The sequence below is a fragment of the Accipiter gentilis genome, chromosome 2 (assembly GCF_929443795.1).
Source record: "Accipiter gentilis chromosome 2, bAccGen1.1, whole genome shotgun sequence".
Classification (NCBI taxonomy): domain Eukaryota; kingdom Metazoa; phylum Chordata; class Aves; order Accipitriformes; family Accipitridae; genus Astur; species Astur gentilis.
In genome coordinates, this window is record NC_064881.1 from 42,355,697 (window position 1) to 42,372,679 (window position 16,983).

General features: G+C 42.9%; 1 protein-coding gene across 1 annotated transcript in view; it reads left to right on the forward strand.

The window, feature by feature from the left end:
• Nucleotides 1-16,983, forward strand: part of FER1L6 (fer-1 like family member 6) — a 137,787-nt gene that overhangs the window by 71,979 nt on the left and 48,825 nt on the right. Inside the window, exons 8-14 of the mRNA XM_049826813.1 lie at nt 2,864-2,942; nt 4,459-4,615; nt 5,698-5,884; nt 7,503-7,695; nt 8,732-9,081; nt 12,243-12,351; nt 14,148-14,328. Coding sequence (XP_049682770.1) covers nt 2,864-2,942; nt 4,459-4,615; nt 5,698-5,884; nt 7,503-7,695; nt 8,732-9,081; nt 12,243-12,351; nt 14,148-14,328 — 1,256 coding nt within the window. The remainder of the gene's footprint in view (nt 1-2,863; nt 2,943-4,458; nt 4,616-5,697; nt 5,885-7,502; nt 7,696-8,731; nt 9,082-12,242; nt 12,352-14,147; nt 14,329-16,983) is intronic.

Below are 16,983 nucleotides of genomic sequence, written 5' to 3' on the forward strand. Positions count from 1 at the left end.
GCCAGCTTTCTGAGTGTGTTGGGGGTGTGGGGAAATACATCACCATTACCCGCTGTGAATCTGCATAGTTTCATCAAGCTCAGCAGACTTATTTGATTTTAGCTGGTGAAGGTACAACACTAAGAAATTAAAGGTCTTCTAGATAAAAAATGACCTTTTTAAATTAACCCAGCGCAATGCTCATGTATGCTACAGAAAACAGAGATTCATTACCTTGCAACACAGTTTTGGAGAAAGAAATATATCAGGGGAATAGAAACAAATATAGGAAATATGTGTGCTGGGAGTGAAGGAAACCCTGGGGGATGGAAAGTTTCACAGCACTTGCTTAGCATGAATCTCACTTAAGAAGAAACAAAGACTGGCAACCTCCATTACCAGCAATGATTCATGCAGTGAATTTGCTTAATCTGTGAAAACGAACTCATCCGCCTATGGAAGCTCAAGAAAACCAAAAATTAGTGCCATTGTCTACCAGTTCAGCAGTTAGTCAAACCCTACATTTGAGGGGAAAATGAGATTTTCAATTTCTCAGCACCTGCTAATTAATAGATTTTTTCTTCATTAATATCTTCCAGTGCATTCCAGCAGCATTGTAATAATGACATAGTAAAACTGAGATGCCCCTTTCATGCTAAACCTGTACCTCCAGTACTGAAATATTCCCCAGTTTAACACTGTGTGCTTGTCCTCATTCAGAAAATCTGAAGAAAATCCTTTAGTCATCTACAGGGTCAATCAAGTGTGAAAAGACACAAACCTTTAATTAGATACGATGTAGATATGATGGTCCCTCTCAGAAAAGACAGGAGGTGTTCACTGTAAGCTTCATGCTCACCCACTTTGTTACATTAGGAAAAATATACTTGGGAAAAAAAGTACAAGGAAAGTTGTAGAGCATTTAATAGAAGCAGTGAGCTATTTCCTCAGCAGTTAAAAGCAACATGTGTACTACAGGGAGTGGAAACCACCATCATTTCAGTGGGAACAGGGGCATTTACCCAAGGATACCACATTTCACACAGCAAATCTCAAGGACAGAGAAGTGTGGTTTATACATTTAACATTTAATGCTCTCTGAATATGCTGTCATGCTCTGGAGAGAAAATGCAAAGAGCAGTGAGACAACACCACCTTGGACTCACCACATATCCTCTGCTTGTTTCTGGATCTTAAAGAAACTCCTTTATTTTTTTTGGCTACCGAAATACTACAACCTTCTTCCCCCTTCAGTCCATGCCATGTTGGATCAGCTGATTTGGGCAAGCTCCTGTTTCCATGTAGTTCCTCCAAAGCTGTAATTTTGCCTGGCTTCAGGATGAAACCTGCCAGTTTTCATGGCTTCTTGCCCACCCCCATGAGCCCTAGTCCAACCTCATAGGAGCGAGGGTCCAGTGCTCTGATGGCAGTCCCTGGCAGCATCAGGGAGGGACTGAGGAGAAACAGCACCAGTGCATGAAGTGTTGGTTTCACACTGCCTCCTCTCCCACAGGAAGGTTGCTTAATTTTTACGCTTTAATAGTATAGTAAAATAAAACTGCTCCTTTGTCCACTCTTGATTTTTCAGCCCTAGAAACTCCTTCCATGTTGAAGTGAGGAGGTACCAAGGACAACTGAGTGTGTTCCCCAAATCACAGGGGCACAGTGGTCCCAGGCCATTAACAGGGAATGACATTGTGTTGGAACTAGGAACCTCCTGAATTTTCTAGTAGATCTTGATGAAGGTGTCAGTGATCTTTACTTTGGAATCTATGTCTCCTGGTGTTGAAGAAAAATGCACAAAATGAAGTCACATGACTAATCCAATGCAAAATCACCGAAGTCTTGTATCCCTGTCTAGGATGTGTAGGTCCAAAGCCAGGGTGTGATGTCTTCCAGATTCCTACAATGCTCTCAGAGCCTTGGTTTTTTAGCTCCAACATTTAGATTTACCTTCTGTGGACTTGAATCCCATGGGCTTAGTTCCTCTTTGCAGTTTGGCCAAGGTGTTCCAGACAATTCAGCCTGCTTTCAGAAGCTTTTCCACAACCAAGGAATAGGTTTCAACCTTTTAAACTATTGTGAAACCAGGTGAGATACATTTTTTGAGAAGTACAGTTCTAGAGCCAGTCTTCCCCTAGAAGATCTCACTAGCCTCTGTCTTGTCTGTAAAGTGAAGCACATGCATGCATTTGAAAACTGTACACAGAAGCACATAGCTCCAGGAATCATGACAAGGGAAAATTATTAATTAAGTTTGAATTAAATTAAATTCATTAGCTGGCAGGAAGGATAAGGAGAGACTCGCTGGGGCCTGCTTGCCATCTCATTTGCATCTATATCACTTCTCTGATTTTGTTAATATTGGGGGGGGATCAGAATTGAGTATCTTGGTTTATGTGCACATCGAAATGTTGCAAAGAAACACTAATTCTTTCTCCTGTGGGTGTACTCGGTTCTTATGGCAATTCAGCTATTGCACAGAAAGTGAAATGATTTCTGCAGCCTAGTTTGAAACTAGTTATGCCCCATGTGTTTATATTCATTATGATTTATTTAAAACTGCCAGGATAAGTAATATAACTGCATCTTCTCTGAAGACACATCCATCTGATTCCTGCTTTATATAATCCTGGGACCTAGGATGAACCTGTGTGACTTCACTTGGATGCAATTATATTGGTTTCTAAATTGGCACAATACTGGGTAAAGAATAGGTTTCAAATGCTTGCTGTATCTGCTGTGGCTATGTACACCCTGTTTTGGGTGATGCTGGATGTCGCTGCCTGTTACCTCTGAACCAATGGTGTACTTTGTTTGGATTGCTCTTATGCTGTCTGGGAAGAGAGATAGTGACGTTTTTTAACCAGCCTTTTTCTAACAGGTTATGCACAATAAACTGATTGGGAGTGTGCTGGTAGGCTCCTTTAAAGTAGATCTGGGGACGGTGTATGGTCAGCCAGGTAAGTGATGCATTTTCTGTCCTTTTTGTCTGCTAGATGAGGTGTGAGGCAGGGAAGGAGAGGAGAGGTAGGTGTGCTGCTTTTCCACTTAGATGTTTGTGGTTTATGCCAAGAGATAAACTTAACATGGTTTTTGGAAGGGTTGTTTTCCTATTTGGATACCAGAATATGAGCCAAATTTTTGGAAAAAAAGTTCAACACTGAAAACCCCTTGACAATCTGCCCATTGGTGGGAAACACTTATCAAGGACGGCTTTTCTTTAGGGGGTCAGAGTGGGCAGCTGAATGTTCAACAAAACCCAACTCCACTCATTTGTTACAGAGCATTCAAAGCTCTACCATGTATGTTGGGGTAGAAGGGGTGGAGGGATGGAGAGCGGGATGGAGTGTAGAAGGAATGGTGAGGAGAGCACGAGATGAGAGGAGGAGCAAACCATAACGGGAGAGAGAAGGAGATGACAAAGAGGCGACCATGGATCCACTTGACCTGCCATCTTCAGAGCTGTCCAGTGCTTTCTGAAATTTGAAGCTAAGAAAACATCACCTCTGCCTTTTTTTGCCTGTTTTTACAACCATCCACAAACCATGTATCTTTCTCTCTTCCATAATTACTCAAGGACCTGGTCTCTTCTCCGTCTTCGGGAATGTGCATATTTAGGCCACTTGCTGTAGATGTCACCCAGTTACAGCAAAAGCGTGCTGTCATTCAGACCACCCTCTCTTCAGGGCTTCTGCAAGAGCCAGTAGAGAGAAATGGCCTAATTGAAGTGAGCAGTCTACGTCCATACTCAGACTTCGTTAGTCTCTGAATTCTGTCCTGTATTTCCTGCTCACACTTTTCCAGGAGGATGGTGTCTGAGGGTTGATCTTGAGCTCATATCCCTGGTACACTCTGGTCTCTCCCTCCCAGTCCTTTACACACCCAAGATGATGGCCAATGTAAGGTTTTAGGACCTTGCTCAAGTGGAGTTGCTGAAGCAGGGCTCCAGCAAGGGCTCTCGTGGGTGAATTGTCTTGTGCATTTTCCCACCAGAAAGATGGAGCTGAACCTGCATCTGGCTGCTTCTTCTGCCTCTGATGGCTGTGCACCCTCCCTCCTCCCTTTCTCAGCTGGCTGCCAGTGTTACACCTGGCCAAAACTCCCAGCAAGGGTTTTGCTGCTGGAGAGCTCTGAGCTCTTCAGACAATTCTCATCAAAAAGTTGGCCTTTCCTCATAAAGTCTCAGCCTTAATTCAGCTGCTGAAATCCTACCTAACCTTCCACTGGTCTTTAGTCACTGATCTCAGTAACCACTGATGAAAATGAGCTTGTTCCTGATGAGCTCTAGATCAATGCTTTATTTGCCTGTTTGGTCACACAACATTTGGACCCTCTAGATGTGCCTGGTAAACAAGTGTACTTCAGCATGAGTCTCCTAAAAGCACAAATGTTGTTTGCAGTGCCCATTCTGGAAGTTGAGAGGAGAAATATTTGCATTTTTTGCATCTTCTATTTGGGTGTTTGTCCATCTTACAGGTCATCAATTTTGTGACAAGTGGGCGCTTCTCACAGACCCTGCTGACATTAGGACAGGAGCCAAAGGATATCTGAAGTGTGACATCAGTGTGACTGGGAAAGGTGATGCAATACAAGCTACGCAGAAAACAGCTGATACTGAGGAGCAGATTGAAAAGTAATGCAATAGTTTCTTTTTTGCTGCTTTCTTCTTTACTAAGTACCTCAAGAGTCCTCTACTCACCTTTCAGTCCTTTCCTTGCTAACTCAGGCTTAACAGCAGAATAGCATTGTACACCTGGCTGTTCTGATGTGCTCAAAGAGAGTTTTTGCAATCTTCTCAACTAAATTGAAGGGCATGTTAGGGTCACTTCTCTGCAGCTGATAGAATTGACCATGCCCTGTGGCTAAGTGCCAGATTATGCCTAACAGAAGGTTCATTCATCTGAAACCAGCTAAATGTTTCTGAAAAGCAGTGAAGTAAGAAGAAAAAATATGAGGAAAAGCTATTCTTTCTCCTACATCAGATATGAGTGCATGGGTATTTTCTATATCCTTAGATAAACTCAAGTGCATTAGCAATCTCCTTGTAAAATACAGAAGTTCAAGGTGGTAAAGTATGCTGCCCGCACACTTTAAATTTTACAGGAGCAATGTTTCTGGTCAGTACTGACATACTGGACCAAGTCCATGGAGAGTCATGAAGATGATGGAGGGCTGGAGCACATGGTCTACAGGGAAAGGGGTGTTTGGGGGGGAGGAGGAGGGTGTTGGTTTCTTGAGCCTTCAGAAGAGCAAGTTAAGCAGCATCCCACACCAAGAGCACAGAGCCAGACTCTTTTCAGAGGAATACAGTAGAAGGATGAGAGGCTTTGGAGGCAGGTGAGAACAATAGATTTTCAGAACAGATACAAGAAATTTTTTTACCATGGAGGTGGTCAAATGTAACAGGGGCCCAGAGAAAGTGGGGAATCTCCATCCTTTGAGATATTCAGAATTTGCTGGACAAGGTCCTGAGTAATCTGACCTAACTGGACCTGGTTCTATATCACATAGACAAGTTTGCTAAGTAATGCTGTATCATATTCTCCTGGTAGCCAGAAAATGTTTTGGTTTAGGCGCAGAAGCAAATTCACATGCTTTTTTCTGTCTTCTCAGGATGCAAGCTAACTTGAGATGACTTTTTTTTTTTTTTTTTTTAAATATCACTTCATTGTCTGAGTTTTCAATTTTAAGGAAATGGCTTCTTTTTTATTTCAGGAACCTCTTGATCCCCAAAGGCTTTCCATCTGAAAGACCATGGGCCAGATTTTATGTGAGAATTTACAAAGCAGAAGGACTTCCGAAGATGAATTCTAGCATTATGGCCAATGTCACCAAAGCATTCATAGGCGACAGTAAGGACCTTGTGGATCCCTATGTGGTGGTCATGTTTGCAGGTCAAATGGTAATTGGGATCCTCTTGATCACAAATGTAGGCCTTCTTTCCTATTACCTGTGCTACAGGCAGGTGATTATGCTGATGTCCTTTAACTTATAATTACATAAATTAAGACACACACTTCTGTCATCAGAAAGAAAATTTTCAGTTCTTAAATTATGCAGGAACAAAGTGATGGAAACACTTAATGCCAGCAGACCTAGTATCAGCCTCACAGTAGTAAGTTAAAGTCAGGCAGCAGGAGTGGAAAGGGAATTCTGTACATCTGTTACTAAAACATCAAGTTACAAGACAGTGAATTACCCAGTGTGGTATTAGGTAAGTAAGTGTTATGTTCTGGTCTCCCTAGAGTGAAAAAAGGAAGCAGGGCTAAAATCAGTAAAGATGGTTCAATCTGGATTTTAGGACTGTGATTGACTTCTGAATTACTCTGCTGTAATTCAGGACCCTTGCAGCTTTTCTGTGGGTAGCCGAAGAGGAAGCATTTGAGTAGACTCTGTCTCAGTGTTGCCTGGCTTCATTGCTCCCAGAGTTCTTTCAACATCAAATATGGGGCTACGGAGAGCTGCTGAGAGGGCCCTTCTGCCTTTGGTGGAAGAGGACTGCAGAGGAGGTCCAGGGGGCTGGTTCCTCTGGGGTACACCCATGAAACACCGTGTCAGGGAGCTTGTCTTGATTATTGGTGTAAATAAGGAAAGAATCAAACTAGAAACAATTTTGAGGCAGCAATGCTTTCTGTGTGCAAGGAAGCCTTAGGGAGAACTCCAGTTAGTCCTTTAGAGAGGTTTCAGGCATGAGAATGAGGCCCTTGGTGCTGATTTCATGTTTTGTTGCGAATCCAAATTGCAAAGTATTACATCTCAAACTAGTATGGGTTAAAATGGTCAAATGCATGCAGCTACTTCAGGTTTAATAGACTGCTGAAGAGGACATAGTAATGGGTCACTGATGTGAGTTTTCACGCTGGTGTATAAAATACGGGTTTAGAGGTATTGTTGGTGGGTTTTCTGACTCGGTTCTCCCCACCAAATGTGAAAGCAGAAGGCCTGCCATACCCTGCTGCTGCATGGACTGTGATACAGTCCTGCCACCTTCTTCAGGCTAGAAGGAATAACTCCAGTCTCTACATCCCTAGCACGCAGGCATATGCCCAGAACACAAGCCACAGTAATCATATTTTATACTAGACAAATTGCCTCATTTAAGGTAATTTCATTGGTACATGCAGCCTGGCAGCTGTAATGAATTTCATCTTCTATGAGACAAACTGCGCTGCGTTACCAGTACCCAGGTATTTCAAAGCCATTTGAAGATGTGCAGTTTGTAGCAGAAATGCCAAAGTCTGGCTTTGCATATTATGTTTTGTGCCTAAGAGCCCTGAAGAATTAGATCTTATTCCAGGCTCTGCTGTGAGCAGGTAAGAATTCTTTAGCCACGTGGTCTTTATTAGATATGGAGGGGAAAATAAACAAGCCAATAAAAAAAGCTGAAATACTTTCAAGATAGGATACTTGTGCTTTAAAAATTACTGGAGAGATGTTGCTAAGTGCAATTTGTGCTATACTAATTGCCATTCTCCAGAGTCTGACCCTCTGGGGATAAATTTGCTGGACTTTGATTTCAGGGTCGAACAACAGTGCAAAAGAACTGTGCAGATCCAGTATGGCACGAACAGATTATCTTCAAGGAAATGTTCCCTCCACTTTGCCGAAGAGTCAAAATCCAGGTCTGGGATGAAGGCAGCATGAATGATGTGGCCCTAGCCACCCACTTCATTGACTTGAAGAAAATATCGAATGAACAAGACGGTGACAAAGGTAAAGGGAAAACGTCTGTTCCAGAATATGCCCTTAAGGTAAATTCTACTTGCCTGGGATCTGGGCACCGGCTAATCCCATTTTAGGAATGCCCAGAGCTCAAGTGAACATCTGTAGCTTTTGCTGGTTCTGAGAGACCATCTCTCGCTTAATTTGAAGTTTTATAACATTGTGCTCGGTGCATGGTGGTCTGCCACTGACTTTCTTATTACAGGGCTGCTACATAATTTGGTACCTTCTTTGTGACTGTGGCAGTAGTCTGCTCTAGTCCATTAGGGTTGACTGATGTAGGTTTAAAGTTTGTGTGGGTTTCTGTCGGGCAATGAAAGCACAAAGTGCAAATCATGGGCAGAGCAGGCTTGTGTTTCAGATCTGCCCAGTAAGAGCATATCTAGGCAAGGCTCAGCTGGGTGCTATTGCAAATCGAGGAGATACCCTCGACTAGTATGTTTGTTCTCATGTATGTGAGGTAAAGGTCACTATCTGGAGTCTTTTCACTGATGTTTGAGTCTATGTGTATAGCCTTTTTTATGTTGTGTGATCTATGTGTGGAACGTGGTCAGTTATCAGAGCTCAGCAAAGGCACAGTAACTGGCAATTCAAATGTATATCTGAGTCCTTCATCAGAAAATAAAAGATAAATCATACAAACTGACTAGTGACATGAGCTTGGGAACAGTTGAGACAAGGTGAGAAAGCCTCCATTCCTCTCCCACCACGTCCCAGCCCTCAGTCTATGGGAGCAAGCTCTCTTTTTCAAGAGGTGCAATAGCCTTCATGCCCCAGCACATGTGGTACAAACACCTTCTGAGAAAGAGCTCCATACTGGCAGAGTCCCTGGTTGGGTGTTGGAGGAGGCTCCGTGGTGCCTAAGAACTGCCCTGCAAAACAGTGCTTTATATGAGGTGGTCCCCATCTGCATAGACATGGGTCCAGGTTTGGCTTTTTGTGTGCAAGAGGCAAGATTTCTTGGAGCAGATAGTGAGGAGAGCATGATAACACCTAACAAATACCAAAAAAGATGCTTTATCTCCAGGGTTTTTACCTACCTTTGGGCCTGCCTGGATCAATCTCTATGGCTCACCCAGGAGCCACAGCCTCATGGATGACCACCAGGAGCTTAATGAAGGTTTTGGAGAAGGGGTCTCCTTCAGGGGACGTCTCTTCATTGAGATTGCTGTGGAGATACTTTCAGGAGGAGCCCGTGAGTCGAAGTTTTCAAGTATTATCAAGGATATCAAATTGCCATCTAAAGATAAAGACTTCAAAGCACCCAAAGGAAAAGACAAAACTGAGAAAGCAGGAGAAGATCGAAAGTCAGCTTCTCCTTCAGATAAGATGAACTCAACTGAGGTGGAAGTTGAGCCATTCGATGTGCCTTCAGAGGTAGGTATGATATTAAGAGATTGACTGACATGTGTCCCTAAACCTCCAAGGATGGCACTGATGTGTGTATTTGGGTTCAGGTCATGTAATATTGCTTTTATGTGCTCCCTACAGCTTCTCCACGCCTCCATAGTCTTGGGACTTTCCCATAATAATGCAGCACAAACAGAGCATTAATGTGTACCTGTAACTCATAAAAAAAATCCAAGTAGGACTTGGTTTCCATAAAACTTATTCTCCTGTCCTATTGTCCCTTCTGCACTAGCTGCATCCATGTGTTCCTACTAGACATTTATATGATGTAATATCTGCTAAGTGACAGAGAGCCAATGGGGGTTTGATTTCCTGCATTCATTCGAGAAAATTGGTAGTTGTCAGTTGAAGTCAGTAGGGAATCACTGACATAGAATTTGTGCAAATGCAGAGATACAGCATAGCCTGTTTTACTCTACTCCTTTAACCCCGCATTGTCAATGCAGTTTTAGATTGCTAACCTCTTTAGGAGAGGGGCTGCAAATCACGTGCTCAGTCTCAACTGGTGTTAACTGATGTTACTTTCCTAATTCCACCTGTTGTACTGGGTTACATCATAGAAAGATCCATGCTACGATACTTTGAGAAGGTTGTACAGTTGTGGCAGGGCATGTGGGCTCAGGTGCTGAGCCAATACTTGAGCTTTGATTCTCTGTTCTGTCATATCACTGTCTGGGAGCAACAGCACATCGGTGCATATACAAGGTCTATTTTTTTTAACCCAATAAATAGGAAGAAAATTATTCTCATAACCAATTTTCTTCCCAGTTCAGTGTCATCAAAATTTTGGCTTTTTTAGCGGGAGTCCCACCTCAGTGCTTAAGGCGCTCATGTCCTTTATTAGATCTGATTCTTGGTCTTTTGACTCCATCTCTACAATTAAATAGGAGAGAAGAAATTGTTCTTCAGTCTTGAGGTCTAGCCTTGACAAGTGCTCTTCCTTGGCCTGTGCCCTGGCATTGCCGGCAGGAGTGCTAGCTGAAGCAGGTCAAGGAGTGTGTTAGCAGAGAAATGGCTTGCATAATTGCAAACCAGTTGTGCGAGCCTGTGCCCTGGTCTTGCCTTATATAGTTGTAAATTGCCTCTGTCCCTTAGTTCTTCTCTGAAGATTGTAATAGAGGTGGTATAAGAAAGAATTTATTTCCATATAGATTTTCCTTTATATGGAAGAAATCCATTTTTGTGAGCAGCTCAAACACTATGGTCTTAGGTGCTAGCTAAATACTCCAGGTAGAGGAATAAACCCTGCTGTAACACCAATAAATATTAATGGTAATAATAAGGATTTATTTCTGGCTACTGTGCCTCAGTTTCAAATACAGAATGAGTAAAAGGCAACAACATAATACAGTGACGCTTGATATTCTTTTGATTTTGACATTCAGCAATATTTCATGCTGCAGTACGTACGGTAATTGTATTACAACTCTCTGAAAGGAAAAACAGGAACTTGAGACATTACAAATAAGGCAAAAAATGTCTCACAGAGCCTCTGAGACAATGAACGCAAATTACCCAGCGCCACAGCACAACTTTATTGACCTATTCCGGCAGCAAGAAGACGTTAAACATTTGCAATATGCTTGCTTTATAATGGGAGATAGATGCGTGTGTTGTAGTCTCTGAGCCTCAGTTTTATTAGGCACCCTGTGCTCTGGGTTCATGCTGAAAATAATCAAGGCGTAGGGAAGCTAAAGCTACTCTGGAGCTCCAATCTGTTTGTGGTATTAGCTTTGATATGTGATGCTGCTAATCCTTTCACTGAAGACCTATGCCATTTTACTGTGTATAGCAGAGGTTTTTCAAAATGAAGAGATCATGGGCTGTGTCAAAAGCTGTTTCTGCTTTGCAAAAGTCAGGGAAACAAATATTCATATACAGGTGATGTTTTATGCATTGCCTCACTCCGTTGCAAAAGAAGCTAGCACTGATCTTGCCTAATGGGCTTTAGTATGCTGGTGTCCGTGCTGTGAAATGAGTAGGGAAAGATTGTGGCAGTCAGGGTGTAAATCTGGGGAGAGCTCAAACCAGAAAATACATCTCCTTTGAGCTTAGTATTGGTTTGGGGCTAATAGCTTGTTTTGTTAATGACTGAAGAGCGCTAGAGGTGTTAGCTGGCCTTCCTTGAGTGAGACTGTGTGCCAGGGGCAAGCAGATGCTGGGACTCCAATAGGTTTAAACAGAGCCTAGCAGAGCCTTAAAAATCCAGAAAAGGTAGTTACACTTTTCAGGGTGTGCTGCTGTGCTGAGACCATTTCCTTCCTGTGCTTCCAAATTCTGTCAAAAGCTGAAAACAAGGTTACTGGGTTACTGATTTCTGTGCTGTGATGCCAGGGAAGGCAAAGTGTGAAGGACTGCACCCCCCCGCACTGAGACCCCACCTTTGGACCTGTGATTTAAAACACAGCAGGATAAAAAACCAAAGGACTGCTTGGTTTCAGTAGGCTTTTGCACAGGGCTGCCATCTAAAAGGTGGATACCAGAAATCTTTCTGTCTTACTAGTGTCACTGGGAGCTGAGTGTCACAGTCTTGACTTTGAGCAAGGTCAAAGTCTTGATAGTACCAACGTGTGGGCAGTAGGTTAAAGTCACCCTGGGGGAAGCAGGGCTGGGCGAGCACTCCCCTGTCTGGGTGCGTTATGATGGCAGCAATTATTGTTGAGATGCAAAGGAAGACTACTGCCATACTCACTGGTAAATGACTTATATGGGGATGGTGGTGTTTTGTTGCTGTTGCACTAAGAGTGGCCTTAAAATGCCCTTGAACTGCCATAGATGTATAGTTTGAAGATGTATAAGAGTATGTGAAGATACTGAAACCATTTAATAGGGACTACTGGTGAGGCAGAGTATGAAGTGAGGGATAATGACTTTTATGTAACCAGTTATATAATGGACAATATTGACAAGACCAAAGTCACACAGGCTTATCTTTTTTTCCAATCATCTCAATTTCTCAGAGAAGAGGTATTACTACTTCTACAAATTGTGGCTCACTGACCACCTCAAACCAATAGATCTATGACACTAACACAGCTGCTAGAGACTTATAAAGACTCCTCTGTGCTGTAAAAAAAGAGTAGAAAGTAAAATAAATGTAATTTTCCTGCCTCCTTCATCTCCAATAGATCTATGAAGAGAAATTTGAGGAATTCCTCCTCTTCGGGACATTTTTTGAAGCCACAATGATTGATAGGAAGGTTGGGGACAAGCCAATAACCTTTGAGGTTTCTGTTGGTAAGTATGTTAAGCTCTTCTCCCAAGCAGAGAGGGAGTCTCAGGAGCAAGGGATTGCTTTGTGTTATTGACAGCTGTGTCTCAGGAGTTAGCTTCAGAGTTGGGCTTACATTTGAATTAAATCCTGTGCATAATTTCTCTGGATACAGTCAAGTTGGGCATACCGATGCCTAGCTGTCTCTAGTCCCAGATGCCCTTTATTACTACAAATCCTCTCACCCACTATATACAGCAATTCACCCAGTATTTAGCCTCCTAATCTCTTGGGAGGCCAAACTCAAATAATTTACTTCGGGGCAGAGTTCATTCTGTAGTGCCCATTGCAATTAGTCCCTGGTTATGAGGGAGCCCCTTTGCAAGGAGGATCCATGTGGACTGTCTTGGCCAACCCTGTAGAGCTACATGTGGGTCTGTGAGTGTGGTTTGGGGGTGATGTACAGCCAAGCCTCAAAATGCATGCACCAGCTTGTCCTCTGAGATCCTCCTGATAATCCTGTCCTGCTTCTGAGTAAAGCAGGACTGTACTGTGTGACGGACCTCCTCATGATGGAGCTGAATTGTCCCCAGGAGCAGACTAAAGAGAAAATGAAGACATTTTGATGAACATTGAGCAGATATTTTCAAAGCAGAAGAAATTTCCCTTAAGAGAGAAGATTAAATTGGTCTCATTTCCCTTGCAGGGGTTTGCTCATCTCTGTCCTAGCCCCACTTAAGAGTCCAAGTGCACAGTAGCACCCTGGCACTTCCCATCTTTGTGCTTGTGTACTCAGCTGTGCACCGAGTGTGCTCAACTGTAGGTCTATGTGTGCAGGGAGAGACGTCTGTGACAAAGAGGGCAATCAATGAGTGATATTGATTCCTGCTGACACTTAGCAGGAAGCAGAGCTGAAAATGACAAGAAACTCATTTGTATAGTTGGGCAAGAACTTATACGGAGTCTTGTCAGAATTAATGCTAAAGATGAATCTGGCTCTGAATTCTGGACCTGAACATCCACCAGCTACCTGCGCAGTTGAAATTTTGATCCAAATTTGGCAAATGGCCATAATTTATGTGAAAGGTTGAACCAAAAGTCCAGATCAGGATGTATGGGGTGATTCAGCACATCCTTCTCTTGCAGGAAATGTTTTCTGCCTGTCTCTAATAAAATCTGTGATTACCAGTCTGATGGATGCACCTCTTCCCCAGTGCTGATAATTGCCCTTCAAGGCAAAATCCTATCAGAGAAGATGGCTGTACTGTTAGCAGAATTGTCTGGCATTAGGCTTGAAGCTGGGGCCTCAAAGCATCGTTATTACTAATTCTGCAACCCTATTATGCAAAATTTGCTTGTCTGAAAATGAGCTTTAGCACTTCTGAGATCAGACTTTGAAATAATCATCCATATGTTGTAAAGAAGACGTACATTTGCTGTGTAAATCAAACACATATTGGGGCTCCTGGGTCCAGAAATATAAACAGCAGTATTGGTTTTGCTTCTGAATTTCTTTAACAAAAGCAGAAGCTCCTGGGGGCCAGCAACCAGATGACTGCATCACTTGGTGATGGGGGTATTATACTAGGTATATATCACATAGGGCAGGTAAGGAAGCACTGTCCTGGAGTCTGAAAAGTCATCGGGACTGACATATACCCTGTCAGGACCTTTGTAAACTGTTGTATGGCCAGAACAGCTAATGAACAGGAGGGGACAAGATTTTCTGTTGATATGACTGGTCTTTCTCTCATTTTAAACCTAATTCAGGTTTACCACCTCCGAGCTAGTCATCTCTTCACTTGTAACACTGTGTCTCTAGGTAACTTCGGAAATGTTACTGAGGGGGTGTCAGCAGGAGCTGGAGGGAAAAAGAAAACACGTGATAGAGAAGCAGAAGAAAGCCTGCTGTATGAGGGGGAGGATGAAATTTCTCATGACCTTGGCGTACCCCTGATATCCACCACACCCCCTGAGAAGCCACTGATCATGGGTGGGAACAGGTGAGAATCTATGTTTCAAAACCTTATCATTCCGGACTCTGGTCCCTATTTTATAATCCTGCAGAACTCATTAATGAACCGTGGCAGCTTTAAACAGGTTGTGTGGAATTGAGGCTTTCAAATCCTCAACTACATCTTTCACAACAGTAAATTTTCTAGGCTCCACTGAAGTGAATGGGGTCTGAGCCATTTTACGCTCATCTTCTGATCCTGGCCTCATGGGCTCTTGAACTTCTGGTGTTTCTAAAAGGACTGTGTTATACCAACTATACATTGGAAAGCAACAGGAAAGTGCAACTCCTTCAGTGCTGTCCCTGTTTTAGGGTCCCCTACTCTGATCACAAGTAACATCCACCCAGTGACCAGCTCCAGAAGCAGAATAACACATTAAAAATATTGAAATCTGGTCAAGACAGAGTCAGCTTCCCAGAACACTTTCCAGAGCTAATAATTATAGATGTAGACTTAAATAGCAAGTAGTAACAGAAGTAGGAGGAAATAGTCCTTGAAAAAAAAGAATGGAGCAATGGATGAAAGCATGCAGAACAGTTCTTCTAAATGGCCTTGTTTATAAACAGAAGTGTAAAGGTTTAATTCATTTCAAAGATGCTAATAAAAAGAAATATTTTCCTTGTTGCTTTGGTAGGAAGAACAATCCCTGATATTGCTGAGTGTCAAGACTAGATGGTACCTCTTTCTTTAGAAGGTCAGGCATCGCCAAGCAGTTTACAGATATAAGGACCTGGTGGCAAATATCAACCTGGATCTGTTTGGTTTCTGTACCTCCCTTAAGTTAAAAAGTACTTTCATCCTTTCTTGCAATCAATGGCTCGGTCAGATTAAACAAGAGCTAGTGGAAGAAAACAAGAATTAAAATACCATGATAGAAATTTTTGTTTCTGCAGCAAATAAATAAAGAGAAGGGGGAAAAAAGCCTAATGTTTGACAGAAAGATAGTTGCCTCTCCTCATTAACAGGACTGCAGATTTGGGTACATGCTGTGTTATTATCATCCCTGAGAGACTGTGGGATTTTTAGTTTTTCCCTTAACAAGAATTTAGATTTAAAGAACCATCCTAAAAGAATGAATCATTCTTCAAATCTGCTATTTGCTTCTTGGCTCACTCCAATATTAACAAAGTTTTCTCTCATTAAAGATTCCCTTTCCTCAAATTTATGTAAAATGTTGAATCTTTTTTTCCCTTCTCTGCTATCTAAACCAGTTCGGCCAGCCACAGATACCGACTAATGACTTTATGACTGTCATCTCTTATTTGTATCTTACTGGTCTTATCACTGGGTATTTTTAGTATGAATCAGTACTTAATGAGGTAGCCAATAGTTTAGATAAACTCTGCATTTTAGAAGCATATATGAACAATAGAAAACAGTAACAAGAGTCCATTCTGGAGATTAAAACCACTAAGTAATTAAAAAAGCAGGCAGAGCGTAAGGATTCTAAAGCAGACACCATGAAATTGCCAGGAATTTTCCACATTTATGTCAAAATGTATAGCAAGGATAAGCTAACACTGAAAAAGTGGTTTCCCCAGACTCTCATAGAGGGAATAATAGACATGAAAGTTCAGTCTTCCATGTGAGTTATTTCATGGCTATATAATTTTCTTAGTAAATTCCATTAAAAGACTCATAAGCTCTATGAATTTCAGGTTAAGACGTTTGTATTGGGTTTGTGTGGCAAGGTTTTGGTAGTGGGGGGGCTACAGGGGTGGCTTCTGTGAGAAGCTGCTAGAAGCTTCCCCCAAGTCCAACAGAACCAATGTCAGTCAGCTCCAAGACAAACCCGCCGCTGGCCAAGGCCAAGCCCATCAGCAACGGTGGTGGTGCCTCTGGGAGAACAGATTTAAGACGGGAAAATAAGTTGCAGGGCGCACAGAAACTGCAGCCAGAGAGAGAGGAGTGAGAATATGTGAGAAAACCAGCCCTGCAGACCCCCAGGCCAGTGCAGAAGGAGGGGGAGGAGATGCTCCAGGCGCTGGAGCAGAGATTCCCCTGCAGCCCGTGGGGAAGACCCTGGTGAGGCAGGCTGTCCCCCTGCAGTCCACAGAGGTCCACGGTGGAGCAGATCTCCACCTGCAGCCCGGGGAGGACCCCACGCCGGAGAAGGGGTGTCCTGTGCGGAGTGCGGAGTCCTCCCCCTGAGGAGAAAGGAGCGGTGGAGACAACGTGTGATGAACTGACCCCAGCCCCCATTCCCCATCCCCCTGCACCGCTGCTGGGGGAGGAAGGAGAGAAAATTGGGAGTGGAATTGTGCCCAGGAAGAAGGGGAGGGGTGGGGGGAAGGTATATTAAGATTTGGTTTTATTTCTCATTACCCTACTCTGGTTTGACTGGCTATAAATTAAGTTAATTTTCCCCAAGTCAATTCTTTTTTGTCCATGAAGGTAATTGGTTGAGTGACCTCTCCCTGTCCTTATCTAGACCCACAAGCCTTTCATTATATTTTCTCTCCCCTGTCTAGTTGAGGCAGGGGAGTGAGTGAACGGCTGCATGGTGCTTAGTTGCTGACTGGGGTTAAACCACAACGATGTTCTAGCATTGGGAGATAGTTGAATTGTTTTTCCCTCTTATGAAACCACCAAAATTAATGATTACCCGAGACCTGTGTAGCTGTGCTATGCACTGAATTTAAT